The 17,870-nt window shown below is 38.0% G+C and overlaps 1 protein-coding gene across 1 annotated transcript in view; it reads right to left on the bottom strand.

Moving 5' to 3' along the window:
- LOC107665107 (serine/threonine-protein kinase MRCK alpha-like) overlaps nucleotides 1–17,870 on the bottom strand; it is a 75,883-nt gene that overhangs the window by 15,967 nt on the left and 42,046 nt on the right. The window contains exons 7-21 of the mRNA XM_016455860.1: nucleotides 15,089–15,289; nucleotides 14,680–14,928; nucleotides 14,474–14,553; nucleotides 13,576–13,736; nucleotides 13,366–13,488; nucleotides 13,014–13,147; nucleotides 12,292–12,534; nucleotides 12,092–12,202; nucleotides 10,592–10,839; nucleotides 10,172–10,277; nucleotides 7,178–7,302; nucleotides 6,123–6,228; nucleotides 5,793–5,941; nucleotides 2,213–2,304; nucleotides 2,025–2,101 (exon numbers count right to left, since the gene is read on the bottom strand). Coding sequence (XP_016311346.1) covers nucleotides 2,025–2,101; nucleotides 2,213–2,304; nucleotides 5,793–5,941; nucleotides 6,123–6,228; nucleotides 7,178–7,302; nucleotides 10,172–10,277; nucleotides 10,592–10,839; nucleotides 12,092–12,202; nucleotides 12,292–12,534; nucleotides 13,014–13,147; nucleotides 13,366–13,488; nucleotides 13,576–13,736; nucleotides 14,474–14,553; nucleotides 14,680–14,928; nucleotides 15,089–15,289 — 2,205 coding nt within the window. The remainder of the gene's footprint in view (nucleotides 1–2,024; nucleotides 2,102–2,212; nucleotides 2,305–5,792; nucleotides 5,942–6,122; nucleotides 6,229–7,177; nucleotides 7,303–10,171; nucleotides 10,278–10,591; nucleotides 10,840–12,091; nucleotides 12,203–12,291; nucleotides 12,535–13,013; nucleotides 13,148–13,365; nucleotides 13,489–13,575; nucleotides 13,737–14,473; nucleotides 14,554–14,679; nucleotides 14,929–15,088; nucleotides 15,290–17,870) is intronic.

The raw sequence follows: 17,870 nt of genomic DNA, 5'->3' as shown, positions 1-17,870 counted from the left end.
ATTCCTTTGTTTAACAGTTCTATCTGATTATTAGATAGACTTCTATCCATATTAGACAGAACTGAACGACGACACTGCTCACATTCTCACTCTTGTTCGCTACAAGAGGGAGAATGTGAGCAGTGTGCGCTCAGGCGCTGGCGTTCACTCAGCGCCGTCAATATAAAAGTCTGCCGCGTCGTCAAAATTAAAGTCCCGCCTCAAACACATCGGCCAACCAGAAAAACTTATCGACCGATGCCGATATTTGAAAAGTGCCAAATATCGGCCGATATATCGGCCTTGGCGATATATCGGTCGACCACCAGTCCAAATGTGTAGGATGAAGACAAACCAAGCTGAAATGGACCCTGAATGTGACAAACAAGCATGTGTACTTGAAAAACCCCCTGGGAAATGGGGGTATGTCACTTATGCCATGCAGTAACACCGCAGACATGCATCAAAGTCACGCAGTTCAATCATTGTAGAGTTGAACCACTTCACCAAATACACAAAAGGAGCTTACACGTCTGCCTTTGCCGGCCGGCCCACAGGCAGTGGAGCGCTTCATCACAGACAAAAACAGACAGATAAGAGGAGAGAAAGAAATAAAAAGAGAGCCAACAATATATGAACACAGAAAATAGGATTCACACACACACACACACACACACAAGCTCACTTGCTTTTAAAATTACTGTCTCAAAAGCCCAGAAGTAATAATTGAGAATGTGTTTCAGCCAGTTATTTAATCCACACTAAATCATTTAAAGAGAATATGAGAGGAAACAGAAATATCAATAAAAGCAAATTTCCCTGAATAACAAATGAAAAAGCAGACAGAACAAATTAATGTTACAAAGTCAGTCAGCTGCAATCCTAAACTAAAGCCACATGCAAGTGCTTTAAATACCTACATCAAACTGATCCAGGGCCGAGGTCGGAGCATTGAGGAATGCCAAGAAGGAATTCTGGGAGTCTTGGTGCTTGACCCCTGAAAAACATAACATGACTTAGATGTCACATACACGCATAAACCGTCTAAACAATATCAGGCCTGTCACTGAAATTTTGCCTGATTGATTTCAAATGTTTGTGTTTTTACCTTTGGACGTGCGCAGACTCTCAGTTTCCTGTTTCAGCCTCTGGATCTCTGCCTGCAGGTCCTGGTTCTTCTTTTCTGACTCCTCCAGCTTGCTGTGCAGAAAAAAAATCAGACACAGAATGATGAGCATAGCCTGATTAATATGCCAACATATGGCCATTTTTAGATCATCAATGCTGGCTAATGGTCAATTAACATTTTACTGAATTATTAAAGCCACGATGAAATGGAAGCCTAGACAGATCTTCTGTGTTGTGATACTGATTCGAGTGTAACATCATCATCGAAAAAGATGCCAAATATCGGCCGATATATCGGCCTTGGCGATATATCGGTCGACCACCAGTCCAAATGTGTAGGATGAAGACAAACCAAGCTGAAATGGACCCTGAATGTGACAAACAAGCATGTGTACTTGAAAAACCCCCTGGGAAATGGGGGTATGTCACTTATGCCATGCAGTAACACCGCAGACATGCATCAAAGTCACGCAGTTCAATCATTGTAGAGTTGAACCACTTCACCAAATACACAAAAGGAGCTTACACGTCTGCCTTTGCCGGCCGGCCCACAGGCAGTGGAGCGCTTCATCACAGACAAAAACAGACAGATAAGAGGAGAGAAAGAAATAAAAAGAGAGCCAACAATATATGAACACAGAAAATAGGATTCACACACACACACACACACACACAAGCTCACTTGCTTTTAAAATTACTGTCTCAAAAGCCCAGAAGTAATAATTGAGAATGTGTTTCAGCCAGTTATTTAATCCACACTAAATCATTTAAAGAGAATATGAGAGGAAACAGAAATATCAATAAAAGCAAATTTCCCTGAATAACAAATGAAAAAGCAGACAGAACAAATTAATGTTACAAAGTCAGTCAGCTGCAATCCTAAACTAAAGCCACATGCAAGTGCTTTAAATACCTACATCAAACTGATCCAGGGCCGAGGTCGGAGCATTGAGGAATGCCAAGAAGGAATTCTGGGAGTCTTGGTGCTTGACCCCTGAAAAACATAACATGACTTAGATGTTACATACGAGCATACACCGTCTTAACAATATCAGGCCTGTCACTAAAATTTTGCCTGATTGATTTCAAATGTTTGTGTTTTTACCTTTGGACGTGCGCAGACTCTCAGTTTCCTGTTTCAGCCTCTGGATCTCTGCCTGCAGGTCCTGGTTCTTCTTTTCTGACTCCTCCAGCTTGCTGTGCAGAAAAAAAATCAGACACAGAATGATGAGCATAGCCTGATTAATATGCCAACATATGGCCATTTTTAGATCATCAATGCTGGCTAATGGTCAATTAACATTTTACTGAATTATTAAAGCCACGATGAAATGGAAGCCTAGACAGATCTTCTGTGTTGTGATACTGATTCGAGTGTAACATCATCATCGAAAAAGAAAATATGTAAACTTGGCACTGCAATCGTTTGCTACCATTTTTGAGTGAATCTCAAAATTTTATCAACATCAGATGGATAGAACACCAAGTCACTAAGCTTACATTTTACTGTAATAATGCAAGTTTGTACGGGCGAGAAGTTATACTTTTAGTTAAAAATTAGGTCAAAAAATAAAATCAACATTTGCGTGAATGAATTGTTTGCTATAAGATCAATAACATGCAATTAGAAAATAGATAGATAAGGTGAATTTTCATTTCATGCTGACTTTAAAGAATTAACAGATATCTAAGTTCGCATTTTTCATTTCTCATGTTTTAAATTCAATTCAAATGTATATATAATATAAAACAAATATATCGGTCTCTTTATGCATACATCTCATAAACAATCATCAAATTTGCACAAAATTGGAACTGGCCATCATGTTCTTCAGATATCGACATTGGTCAAACCCATATCCGTTGATAACTAATGCTGATTCTTACCAGCTATTCACTGGATTATCTACTAGATAACACCAATCAAATAATTTCCTATCGACAGGTATGACCTATTGGAAGCTTGAAAAGAGAGATGTATGTTTTACCACTCAGTGGCCATATGTGACGCCTTGACTTTGTTGAGCTCATCCTGGATGGTTTGTTTGGCTCTAATCTCGGCATCCAGTGCAGACTGCAGCTCCAGACGCGCAGACATGTCCAGCTTAGCCAAACGTCTCATCTTCCATGGCATGTCCTGGAAAACCACAACACCCACTGGCTTACAACATGCAGTAAGATTTGATGCAAACAATTAAGGTTTGAGAAGAACGCTCTTTAGAATAAACTGCATTACTCGCTCATGCTACAGTGCATTTCTAACACTAAGCACTAAGTTTACAGTCAAGATCAAAGTTTAGTTTTAAAAGGACACTTACAGTAGCACGTGCACCTAGACTGGCGTTCCTCATGCCTTCCAGTTCTTCTGTCATCTTAGTGGCTAAAGCCTGCAGATAACCTCGAGCGTCTTTCTCATCACTGACCCTGAGAGAGAAACACAGATGCTCAGAACTGCACTTACAAAACATCACCACTAGATGGCCCCACGGCTACACAAATACCTAGGGTTTGGTGCAAAAGTAGCATCAGTTTAATTGCAATTATGCAGGGAGTAGCAACCATAATAAACCTTTTTCACAACTTTTTGGGAAATATTCATTACATGTTAGTATTTTCAGGCACTGTGCAGAGAAAACAAAACAAAATGACTTGAGGACTATGCAGAAGCTTCTTCCAGCCAGTTGCTTCAAGCCTTAGACTGAATGCACATTAAAGTGATGATCTGCTATGGTGAATACCTACTTAACTACTGGGCTAATGCTGTCACTTAAGTATTTATCAAGCTGATAGGGTTTATAATGGGTCCCCACCCCACTGCTGATCAATCCTACACCCTTGCACTTATGCCTTTTTGGCTTCAAGCTCTGGATTTGTACATCCTGCAAATTTACTGATGCATTAGGTGGAGCCATTAAAATTTTAATCAAGAACTCATCGAAAAGCACAAGTAAAGTTTTTTGTAAATACCAATTGTGTATGTTTGAAATAGCTATACTTTTGAGGATTCAAATGTCTGAAAAAATCAAACTTGTAGCGACATCAAAAAAAGACAATCTTACGAATAAAAAGCTACAAGAGGGTAAAAAATTAACCAGGGTTTGAGGGCAAAAATGCCACTGAAAAGTGCCAAAGTGCACCGCAAATTTAAGATGTGTGGGCTAAAATGGTGAATTTATTTGATTTTTAATGTTATTTAAAAAAATGTATTTTATAATATTGTACTCTATGCCTATCTAGTAATAAATTTTTACCAGAACCAGGTAAAAATTTGAACCAGGACACAGGACAAAGTCTAAAAGAGCTGATTCCAGTTTTACACACAAGCGTGAACAGCAAGGTAATCGTGTGTGTGCATGTTATGTGTGTTTCTCACCATTGAATGATTTCTGTGATCTGGGCCTCCCAGTGGGTCACACTCTCTTTCTTATCAGCCAGTTCTCTCATCTCCTCCTCCAGCTGTTTGTTACTGCAGCTCAACTTCTCAAATGAAGACATCATCTACACACACAAAAACACACTACTGATCACAAGATTTTATTCACTTTTTTTTCTTTTATTCTACTTTTATTCACCAAGGATGCATTTAAGCTGCAGTCAAAGTGTACAAAATGTATATAACAAGCGAAGCGAGTACATCATGAATCCATTTTCCAAGCCGTGTTTTTGGCTTATCCTGAATCACTACAGTACACCTACAATTAGTTTTTATTATTCTAACTATTTTAGACTGGTTCTTGTAGAAACCACCGCGGAGTAGCCCAGTACCTGCATGACTTGTCATAGACATAAACAGAGAGAAGTAGCTCCGACGTGCGCAGACTCTCAGTTTCCTGTTTCAGCCTCTGGATCTCTGCCTGCAGGTCCTGGTTCTTCTTTTCTGACTCCTCCAGCTTGCTGTGCAGAAAAAAAATCAGACACAGAATGATGAGCATAGCCTGATTAATATGCCAACATATGGCCATTTTTAGATCATCAATGCTGGCTAATGGTCAATTAACATTTTACTGAATTATTAAAGCCACGATGAAATGGAAGCCTAGACAGATCTTCTGTGTTGTGATACTGATTCGAGTGTAACATCATCATCGAAAAAGAAAATATGTAAACTTGGCACTGCAATCGTTTGCTACCATTTTTGAGTGAATCTCAAAATTTTATCAACATCAGATGGATAGAACACCAAGTCACTAAGCTTACATTTTACTGTAATAATGCAAGTTTGTACGGGCGAGAAGTTATACTTTTAGTTAAAAATTAGGTCAAAAAATAAAATCAACATTTGCGTGAATGAATTGTTTGCTATAAGATCAATAACATGCAATTAGAAAATAGATAGATAAGGTGAATTTTCATTTCATGCTGACTTTAAAGAATTAACAGATATCTAAGTTCGCATTTTTCATTTCTCATGTTTTAAATTCAATTCAAATGTATATATAATATAAAACAAATATATCGGTCTCTTTATGCATACATCTCATAAACAATCATCAAATTTGCACAAAATTGGAACTGGCCATCATGTTCTTCAGATATCGACATTGGTCAAACCCATATCCGTTGATAACTAATGCTGATTCTTACCAGCTATTCACTGGATTATCTACTAGATAACACCAATCAAATAATTTCCTATCGACAGGTATGACCTATTGGAAGCTTGAAAAGAGAGATGTATGTTTTACCACTCAGTGGCCATATGTGACGCCTTGACTTTGTTGAGCTCATCCTGGATGGTTTGTTTGGCTCTAATCTCGGCATCCAGTGCAGACTGCAGCTCCAGACGCGCAGACATGTCCAGCTTAGCCAAACGTCTCATCTTCCATGGCATGTCCTGGAAAACCACAACACCCACTGGCTTACAACATGCAGTAAGATTTGATGCAAACAATTAAGGTTTGAGAAGAACGCTCTTTAGAATAAACTGCATTACTCGCTCATGCTACAGTGCATTTCTAACACTAAGCACTAAGTTTACAGTCAAGATCAAAGTTTAGTTTTAAAAGGACACTTACAGTAGCACGTGCACCTAGACTGGCGTTCCTCATGCCTTCCAGTTCTTCTGTCATCTTAGTGGCTAAAGCCTGCAGATAACCTCGAGCGTCTTTCTCATCACTGACCCTGAGAGAGAAACACAGATGCTCAGAACTGCACTTACAAAACATCACCACTAGATGGCCCCACGGCTACACAAATACCTAGGGTTTGGTGCAAAAGTAGCATCAGTTTAATTGCAATTATGCAGGGAGTAGCAACCATAATAAACCTTTTTCACAACTTTTTGGGAAATATTCATTACATGTTAGTATTTTCAGGCACTGTGCAGAGAAAACAAAACAAAATGACTTGAGGACTATGCAGAAGCTTCTTCCAGCCAGTTGCTTCAAGCCTTAGACTGAATGCACATTAAAGTGATGATCTGCTATGGTGAATACCTACTTAACTACTGGGCTAATGCTGTCACTTAAGTATTTATCAAGCTGATAGGGTTTATAATGGGTCCCCACCCCACTGCTGATCAATCCTACACCCTTGCACTTATGCCTTTTTGGCTTCAAGCTCTGGATTTGTACATCCTGCAAATTTACTGATGCATTAGGTGGAGCCATTAAAATTTTAATCAAGAACTCATCGAAAAGCACAAGTAAAGTTTTTTGTAAATACCAATTGTGTATGTTTGAAATAGCTATACTTTTGAGGATTCAAATGTCTGAAAAAATCAAACTTGTAGCGACATCAAAAAAAGACAATCTTACGAATAAAAAGCTACAAGAGGGTAAAAAATTAACCAGGGTTTGAGGGCAAAAATGCCACTGAAAAGTGCCAAAGTGCACCGCAAATTTAAGATGTGTGGGCTAAAATGGTGAATTTATTTGATTTTTAATGTTATTTAAAAAAATGTATTTTATAATATTGTACTCTATGCCTATCTAGTAATAAATTTTTACCAGAACCAGGTAAAAATTTGAACCAGGACACAGGACAAAGTCTAAAAGAGCTGATTCCAGTTTTACACACAAGCGTGAACAGCAAGGTAATCGTGTGTGTGCATGTTATGTGTGTTTCTCACCATTGAATGATTTCTGTGATCTGGGCCTCCCAGTGGGTCACACTCTCTTTCTTATCAGCCAGTTCTCTCATCTCCTCCTCCAGCTGTTTGTTACTGCAGCTCAACTTCTCAAATGAAGACATCATCTACACACACAAAAACACACTACTGATCACAAGATTTTATTCACTTTTTTTTCTTTTATTCTACTTTTATTCACCAAGGATGCATTTAAGCTGCAGTCAAAGTGTACAAAATGTATATAACAAGCGAAGCGAGTACATCATGAATCCATTTTCCAAGCCGTGTTTTTGGCTTATCCTGAATCACTACAGTACACCTACAATTAGTTTTTATTATTCTAACTATTTTAGACTGGTTCTTGTAGAAACCACCGCGGAGTAGCCCAGTACCTGCATGACTTGTCATAGACATAAACAGAGAGAAGTAGCTCCGGCTACAATGTTCTTTTGCAAAACGCATGCAGTTCTGTTTATTAACCGCTAGAGCGCCAAAAGTTACAGACTGCAGCTTTAAATGTATCATAATGTAATTCAGCACATCTCGAACCAATTTCTATTTCAGTGAATGGAAAACAATCCTCATTTGAGGCTTTTACTTCTGCACAACCCATGTAACACAACAAGCTCGAAAACATGCCCATTACCATGTCAGAAAATCACAAACCAATACGGCAATTTGAGGGGCCAGATGCAATTATATGGACCAGAGAGACAACGACTGGCTCTCATCAGAGCCTGCTGGATGGACCACCATGCAAAGCCACCCGTGTCACTGTAATACCCCTAAACCACCAAACACTCATGAATAAGCATGACCCCCTCCATCTGCAACGGCTCGGTTGACTCCACAGTAAACACGTCTGCTAGTACACGCATCTAGTCAATCTGATTTAGACGCACTCTCTATCTTGACCACCCTTATAATTACGCTTGCATTATCCGAGGTTTTCATTCAACACTACGCTCTGACCGGAGCGCTGAACCTTCACTGTGGTCCTCGGGAAAAGCGTTCCAGATCCCTGTCTGTTGATCAGCATATTTCCCTGTGCTTACAAAGGGGGGAGGATGCTGACTGACTTCCCAGTAAAACATTGGCACGGTGGACCATCTCTTCAGCTCAACGGACTCATGGAAAGACCGCAACATTTTAGTCCGCAAATGACAGCGGCATGTTTTCTTTCTTTCACAACTGAGTGTTGCCCTCCAAGGGTTCCTCTCTAAACATCTCTAGCTTTGCCGTCAGGCTCGCTGAGAGCTAAGAACCGCTACACGCACACAAGCCTTTCTTTTAACCACTCTGTGTGCTTTACACTCCGTTTGAAGCGCTCAGAAACGATACCCAGAATTAATTCCTAGTTTTAACAAAGAGCATCAACTCTGACCGCTAAGACGCGAAGCCTCCTGTCATCTTTAGTGAAATGACCACATCAAAAGCGATGTGGAATCTGTGACTTCAGGCTTCAGTAATATGAGAGATGGAGGTTGTGGTTTCAGGGTTGTGGGTCGATGTGTGGGGTGGTGAGTTAATGTTACACAGCATCCTGGAGCTACAGCAGTGTCATAGTATCCAAGCCTAAAAACACTGGTGCGCCACAAAATGGTAGTACAATTTTACAGTATCCAGCGCTGTAAGTATAGTATCTACAATTGTTTGCACACCAAAAGCTTCATTTAAAATTAGGCTGAAGTAATCTAAAACAATATAGGAACAGGATGACAAATACGTGAGAATTTATAATCGACTGTAATTCGAGAAGACTTAAGATGACAATACTCATCACACGCTATAAGAAACATCCAAACATGAATAGCACTGAGATACTTCAGCTGGTTTAATAGAGTGTGATATGATTTAAACCAAAGTGAAATGCAGCTTTTAACCTATTCCACTTTTATATGATGTTTGAAACAGAATATTTAGTGAGAAAATGTTTAGGGACAAGACTTGGTTTTATGGTCACACTTTATTTTAAGGTGCAATTCTCGCTATTAACAAACCATTAACTACAACTTTTGCCTCAGTAAACTTCTAATTTGCTGCTTATTAATAGTTAATAAGGTAGTTGTTACGTTTGGGTATCTGGTTGGATTGGGGATATAGAATATGCTCAGGCAGAATATGTGCTTTATAAGTACTAATAAACAGCCAATATGTTAATAATAGGCATGCTAATAAGCAACTAGTTAATAGTGAGAATTGGTCCCTATACTATTACCTATTTTATTTATTGGAAATTATTGGAGAACGAGAGTTTATATCAAAATAAAGAAAAGAGTGCGACAGCCATAAGTTTTAAAACCTGGAAAAGTTAAGTTTTTAAATGGGCTTTTAGTTAGATGCTTGAAATAAGGTCTCTGGTGAACACAACCTCAAAATATTTTCAGGTTATATTCTATGATGAAATACATCAATAATTCCCCACTTGTGATTTTTAAAAACCTTTTTCTTGTCTTGAAAATGGCTGTTGCTAACAAGTAGCTAAATGGGACTAAAGAGGTTATAGTTGTGTAGTTTGTTCAACTTCAGCTTTTAACTTCTGCCGATTGTACCTTGCCTTCATAATTCATAAAAGCGGTGTTCATTTATGAACAGAACATGTCAAAATCATAAACTTTTGGTAGTCACAAAAGTGTATTTTCTGCAATAATCCAAAAGCCAATTGTCTTTTTGTTGAGGGAACCAGGGTGATGCAAACTTCGAGGCTGGCCAACAAAAATATGCCACCCCTGAAGCGCTCTACATGAGTTTCCTACAGCAATGCCTAAACAGCTGTTTGGCTATTGGTTTACTTTATCCAACTGCCTATGGTGACTAAACGACATCAGTGGAAAAGCAAAGTCATTACAGAGGTCTAAGCGAGTTATTTCATTCAAAAAAAATTACGAATGCATTTCTTTGAAATAACCTGCATCAGCGCATTAAGTAAATGAACTGCTGAATTTCATGTTGACTTTAAGGTATCATGACAGCCCTAATAATGTGTATGTTCACCTTGTCAAGTTCGCTGGAAAGTTTCTTGTTCTCCTCTGACAGCACCACTCGCTCTCTCTCGTACTTCTGTTTGTACTCGGTCTCAAACTCCTCTCGTTCGCTCCGACTGTGAGGGTGAAATGATTTATTGAACATCAGGGTTACTGCACTCAGCATCTAACACACACTGCCAACATACTAACACAAGCCAAACTCCATAGCTTATTTTATGGAACATAATCTACGCTGTATTTTATTTCTTCCCCTGAAGTCCACTTATAATGTTAGTCAAGGTTCCTTGCACCACAAAACGATTGCAATTTAGTTTTACATGACCACATTCCAACCTCTCTGACCCTGAATTATAAAGTAAAATAATACATGGTGGTATTAAAAGAAACAGCTAAAATAAAGCGTAATCTCTTGTAGTAAGATCAGTACCTCTCTCGGCGGGTCTTCTCCAGCTTGTCTTTGAGCATCATGATTTCTTTCTTTAAGGTGAGCTGTTGTCCCTCTGACTCCCGCAGCTCCTTCTTCAGGTTCTTCAGTTCGTTGGCATGTTGTTGTTCTCGGCGTGACAGCTCTTCCTCATAGGAAGCGATCTTGTTCTCCAGGTCTGCTCGTAATTTACTGAGCTCCTTGTGCTGCTCAGATGACCCAACGCTTGGAGAGCGGCCCACCTGCTTCTTCTGCTCCACGACACAGGGAAAGAAAAGATAAGGAAATTATCAGCGACCTTAATAGAGCTTATTTCAAGTTACATGAAAGTAATAATAAAATAGCTTACTAATTGATGTAAATAATGTATGAACTATAATAAAAATAATATAGTCAAATGAATAATCAATAAAAAAAAAATGATATTAATTAAAGGTACATAATGTATGAATTATAATAAAATTATGCTTTAAAATTAGTAAAACAAAAATAATTAAATAATTAAAATAATGTATTAATCTTTATAATGTATAAAAAAATAATTAATACAACGAATTAAATACTTATATTTAAATAACTTATGAAGTATAATAAAATAATGTATTCAAAAACAATTAAATTAATTAAACATTTATTAATTACAAACTTATTTAAATAATTGATGAATAATAGTGTATTAAAATGAATAAAACAATCAATAAAAACACTTGAATTATTACATTTCAATAATTATAATATGATAATATATTAAAAAGAATGCAAATAACTAATAAAACTACTAATTAATTATATAATTAAATTTAAAATATATATTAATTACAATTAGTGCTGTTGAATGATTAATTGCATCCAAACTAAAAAGTTTGTTTACATAATCTGAATTGGAATAACAGTAAGGTAACACTAAATACATCTATCTATCTATCTATCTATCTATCCTTTTAAATGAGGCTTTGTGAAGCTGACATTTAAAGATTGACAACCTTTGCTTTTCTAGTTAACTGTTACAGCTATATGAATTTCTCTCAATTTCAACTGTTTTTAATTTTAAATCCTTACATTCAAATTAGGGGTGTCAAAGCGATTAATCACGATTAATCGAATTCAAAATAAAAGTTTATGTTTACATGTTAATGTATGTGTGTGTACTGTGTATATTTACATGTATATATAAATACACACACATTAATCTATATTTTAAATATACACAGTACACACACATTTTTTGTAAAGAGAAACATTTATTTTGGATGCGATTAATCGCAATTAATCGATTTGACAGCACTAAATAATTTTACACACTTTCATACTGACCTGTGATTATTACTTAATTTATTAAACAATTGAGTCTTATTATATTGCGGTTGTTGCCATTTAATAAAAGCAAGCCAACAAACATCACATGCTACTCTTATGCAAATTTCCCATGCTTGAAGGGTTGCACTGTTCCTAAAACCCCCTTAACAGTATTTTGACAGAAAAAGTGTGTTTGGGTACACAAACCTTCATTCCCTCCAGCTCCTCTTCCAGCTGTCTGCTGTACTGCTCACTGCGTTCCCTCAGCTTCTTCTCTTTCTGAGTCTCAGCAGAAAACTCTTCAGCCTGGGCCTCCATCTACACACACAGACACAGAGTTTGCACAAATGTAATGTATGAGCCCGCTGAACAGACTCCTGCGATCAGCTGTTCTCCTCCACACTAACCTCTTTCTTGGCCCGCTCAGATTTGCGCACTTCTAGCCGCAGCGCCTCCACCTTCTGATTGAGGGAATCCATCTCCTCTTCTTTGTCCCGGAGCTGTCGGGAGAGCCGTTGCTTGTATGACCGCAGCTCTGTCACCTTCTCGCTCACGTCGGCAAACTCCTGCATGGCCATTTTCCTCTGGCTGTCCGCCTCCTTCAGCTCCTTCCCCTGAGTCTTCAGCTTCTCTGAGGACTCCTGCAGACTCTGCAGACAAACATAACACAAAGTTGAAACAAAAGATATATAAAATCAATTTATCAATTAAATAATTACATTGAAATTATTTACGAATTGTGCATTATCAGAATAAAAATAAAATGTAAATGAAATTTAAATAATTTATAAATAATTACTTCATACAGACTTGTGATTATTACAAACAACCTACTTATTTATTGAACATTTGAGTCTTACTATATTGTGGTTGTTGTTGTTTAATAATTATATTATTTTTAATAATAATATAGAATTTATTTATTTTAATAATGATGCTTTTTTTATGATTATTAGTAGTAGTAGCAGTAGCAGTAGCAGCAAATACATTATTATTAGTAGTAAATGCAAAATTAAAATAATTAAATTAAAAGCTTTTGATTAATTGTGCCTTTTCAAACAAATCTATGCAGCAAGGCACTTTGCTAGTGAGAGGAATTGCTTGTGTGAAGCTGCAGTTTCTTCTGTACCTTCTGCAGGTTATCTCTCTCCTGCTTCATGCTCTTGAGCTGTTTCTCCAGAGATCGGATCTGTTTGGAGGAGTCGTCCAGATCCCTGCGGGCAGGACTGGCCTGTTCTAACTGCTGCTCCACCTGTCCTGTATCTGAAAGGGAAGAAAAGGAGGAGAGAGACTAGAAAAAACTAAACTAGAAGCACAAACAATAATGTGAGGAAGTAAAAATATAGTGTCTTTTTTTATTTCATTTGAAACACAACTGCAAACGTCATGTAAAAAACAACATTTGGTTGATCGTCAAAACTAATGTCTGGTTACATGAGACAATTGCATGATGCATGTTTATATGTAGCGATTGAGATTACCAGCGATCTGTTTCCTCAGCATTTCTATCTCCTCCTTCAGTCCACGGATCTCAAACTCTCTGCTGGAGGAAACAGGCCCGTCCCCGCTGGAGTATTGCAGCGCCTGAACTGTTTTTGTGGACTCTGAAGGCCAGAAGACATTTTAGCTGTCAGCCAGGCAGAGAATTCATTTTTGGGGATTGTCACTCGACATGTAAGACGGAGAGACACCTTGTAGTTTGCGACTGAGCTCCAGCTTCTCCTGCTCCAGACGGCAGATCCTCCGCTCGTACGCCTCAGTAGCCAGACTGTCTTCCAGGCCGCGCTGCACGGACACATCCATTTGCGCAGGTGCAGCAGACTCCCGCAAGCAACCACGGTCAGACAGCGTACTGTAGGAGAAAACACGGTCAAATGATCACAATAAAGACTCATAAGGCTGTTTTTTGTTTTAACCATACCATGTTAAAATACTGAGAACAACTTTTGTGTTATGGGTCAAATTGACCTATATTGGTGTCCAAATTGACAAAAATTGACAAAATGAAAAACACTAAAGATTCATGCAAAGACGAGAAAACATCTACTGCAGCTTGTCAGAGAATAAAAATATAAAATATTTGAGAAATGAAATAATTCCCATCTATTTCTATTGTGTTAGGTGTCAATTTGACACACTTATTTTCTTAAACTTCTTTTCAATGCAGTAATCCAGTAAATGAGATGCAAAAATATAGCAACCTAAAACAGCCCTCAACAGATAGACAGAAACTCAACTAGATAAAGAAACAGTCAATTTTCCTTTGATGATTAAGAAGACAAGTCTTCCATTTCAAGTAAACTTTGAGTTTTCATTTTCTCACGTATTTAATATTTTAGTGTTTGATAAGCTCTTCTGTTTTTCAAAATGTTTTTGGCAGTGGAGGATCAATTTGACAAAATTTGTACAGTCTTTCCAATAGTGATCTATGTGTCGATAAGTAGTGAAATAAATAGTTTAACCAGTGTTTCAAGCAGTTTGAATATCAAATGTGGGTCATACTGACCCACATTTGGTTAAACAGAGAGGGAATTTGAAACTAAACCTCATGCAAGATCATCTCAGTTGAGTTTTACAGTGATATCTTACCAGCTGCTGGTGTAGGTGAAACCTACAAATGGGAGATGGTGTCCTGAGAAGGCGGTGTGGGAAGGAGGCGGCATTGTCTCCTAAAACAGAGCAGGGATCGTAAATTGCATCTTTAGCATTTTGGTACAATCTGGGTTGAAACACAAAAGGTTGTGGGTTCAAACCCAGCAATGAGTGATCTTATTATGGTATGTCTAAAACTCTACCGTGTTCTTGAGGCAGTCGTCATCCACATCAAAGTTTGATGTGTCAGATGGGCTGCTGACTTCAGGGATGTAGGGGGCGTCACATTTGAGGATGTTCTGCCAGTCAATGCCGGAAAAGAAAGGGTGCTGTTTGAAGTCCTCAATGCCATTCTGACCCAACCTGTGCTCTCTGCAGCAGATGAGTCTACGGATCAGGTCTTTGGCATTTTCAGAGACGTCCGTCACATGAGCAGGAAACTGGAACCGCTCCTGCGGGAAACACAAGGTAAAAACACAAAACCACTTTAAAAAGAGACACATTATTAGGTTTTCAATATAATTTAAAAAAATTATATCGCTAATGAACTATAGTACTTGACTGATAAAAATGCTTGTTGTGTGTCAAGTGTTATTGTGCGTTATTCTGCACCTTGTGGTTCATAATCTTGCCATACGTTTCCACCAGGGACTCGGCATAGAAAGGAGTTTCCCCATACAGCATCTCATACATGCAGACGCCCAGTGACCACCAGTCACATTCCGGGCCATATTTCCCTTTCCCGTCCTCCATGGCCTGCAGGATCTCAGGAGAGATGTAGTCTGGTGTGCCCACAGCGACGGAGGACTGCACCTGTAAGGAAAGAAAATGGACATTAGAGGAAAGGCTACATATTGCACACAAAACTGGAACACATTGTTAATCTAACAAGCTATAATCAGATTTTTGAATTTACACTGTCAGCAGTAAGGGCGTATATATTTTTATCAATTCTTCTTTGGAAATCAAGTCGAGTTTACAAGGAACTGGCTGGCACAACACACTTTTTAGGAATACTATATATTAGGGTAACCATACATCCTCTTTTATGTCTAAACTGCCTAAAATGTGCAGGTTTTGGCTTTGTTTTCCTATTCACATGCTCTCTATAGTCATACATTATCCCCCGGTTTCACAAACAAGGCTTAAGCCTAGTCCTAGACTAAAATGTAAATCTGAGCTGTTTCAACTGAAAGAAACTTGCACTGACTGATCTTCAAACATGTCAGTGTCTTTGCTTTGTCTTAGGATGCACACCAGTAATGCTTTTTTCTAAGGCATGTTTATAAAAATTACTTAAATGTCCTGATTGAACTATGGCCTAATCCTGGTTTAGGCTAAGCCCTGTCTAAACCGGGCCTATATGTCTTTGTATTTGCATTGCTTTTTGCATCATTATCTGTAAATCCCACCTTTTTGCACGCCATGATTGGTCGATTCTGTACAATGCCTGCATGCTATTGGTCGAACTACTTTTCAGTCATAACCTTATGACCCCAAGTATAAAAACAACAGTGTATATTCAAGAGGAATTATGCAGTATTTTCTGCGTTGTTCTCTTATTAATGTCTGTAAAAGTCTGTACTAACAGTCATTTTCTGCTCTTTTTCATGTATATTCTGTACAAATGCTCACAGAGGCTTTATATAAGAAAAAGTCACCTTTTTTCACAGAGATCTGCATTATGTATTTTATTTTTTGTCATTTAGTCAAGTGTCTGGCTAGTGGCTACCATTTAAAGGTCTGTCTAGTTAAACTAGTCTTTAAACTGTAATACTTTTCAGATCAAACAAAAAAGTTTTATATTGTCAAATCAACTGATAATGATTTTTTTTTTTTTAAATGCAATTCATTTTGGTGAATCTCACAAAACCTGTCAAGAACATGTACAGGTTACATTACACACACACACAAAAAGTACAAAAAGAAAACCAGATATTTTGCTTAAATTAAATCGTTATGTACAGGATTTCTTTTATTTAAATGTGAACGGATGTGTTCCTGACAGGTTTCGTGAGATTTATCTATTTACTGTGGTGTTTGTTATTAAGACTGCAGGAGAATTCAGGACCTGGCATGTTGAGAACAGAAACAGAGAGGCGTTCGGTGTCTGTCTGAGCGGATCAGATCACATCACATCTTGTCAGTGAACAAGGTTGCAATACAAAGTAATCCCTGGAAATGCTTTTTATTGGCACAACACTCATAACTATAAAATGCAAATGAACAACTCAAGCCATCGCATTGGTTGCAGCCAGCAGATGTGGGCGGGGCTTAGGGGAACATGACGGTCAAAGTATTCAGATACACAAAGACCTCTCAGAACACAGACCGCACTGAGAGAGAAAAAGAGAGAGAGGTATCACTAGAGACCACTAATGAACGGGGAGATGATTGGAGCTTCCTGGCCAGGGTTCAAGGGGGATGAGCGGGCGGAAACCGTCTGTAATGCAGCCCGTGGCAGATGTGTGCAGCTGGAAGAATTTGTGGAAGTGAGGCAGTAAATTAGCTCCTCTCGCTGGCAGTGACACACACTTGAAAACACATGTACATGTGAAGAGAGTTAGGCACACACGTGTGAACACGCAGAGACCACACTCACGCTGCTCTTGTCAGAAGTCGGGGGGATATCCTGCCGAGCTATCTGCGATGTGCCAGAAAACAGCAGCACATATCAGATGAAATACTCACCCCTGCTTCAAAGATGTGTGAAATACAACTCTGATCATAAACTGCCTTTCAAACCAAGGGTGTCCTCTGGGTCTCCCATTATTTTATATTAAAACAGTGTGCCTACAGGATAGAGCTGGAGCACAAATTCATCCATATATTTTTATATATTAATATTTTTATCTGGCAATTTAATGTCTAAGCGCTTCCACTAGGTGAAATATGTCAGGTGACCTAAAACTCCCTTCTGTAGCATTTTTGATTAATTGTGTAGTAGTAGTCAACATACACTGAAACTATGAGCACTGGCTTCATTTTCAAAGTACTGACTGATGCACAATTTTTTTTTTATCTCATGCTCACAAACGCTGCATTCATTTTAATAAAACAACAGTAAAAACAGTAATATTGTGGAAATATTATTATAATTTAAATGAACTGTTTTCTATTTGAATATATTTTAAAATGTAATTTATTGCTGAGATGCAAAGCTGCAATTTCAGCATCATTACTCCAGTCTTCAGTGTCACATGATCCTTCAGAAATCATTGTAAAATGCTGATTTGCTGCTCAAGAAACACTTCTTTTCTTATTATTATCATTGTTGAAAACAGTTGGGCTGCTTAATATTTTTGTGGAAACCATGATAAATAGAAATAGAATTAATAGAAAGATGAAAAACGTCTTTATTGTCACTTTTGATCAAAAAAAAAAAAAAAAACTT

The sequence above is a fragment of the Sinocyclocheilus anshuiensis genome, unplaced genomic scaffold (assembly GCF_001515605.1).
Source record: "Sinocyclocheilus anshuiensis isolate Anshui unplaced genomic scaffold, SAMN03320099.WGS_v1.1 scaffold575, whole genome shotgun sequence".
In the NCBI taxonomy this organism is placed as follows: domain Eukaryota; kingdom Metazoa; phylum Chordata; class Actinopteri; order Cypriniformes; family Cyprinidae; genus Sinocyclocheilus; species Sinocyclocheilus anshuiensis.
The sequence above is the reverse complement of the archived record's forward strand: the minus strand, read 5'-3'. Positions and strand labels throughout refer to the sequence as shown.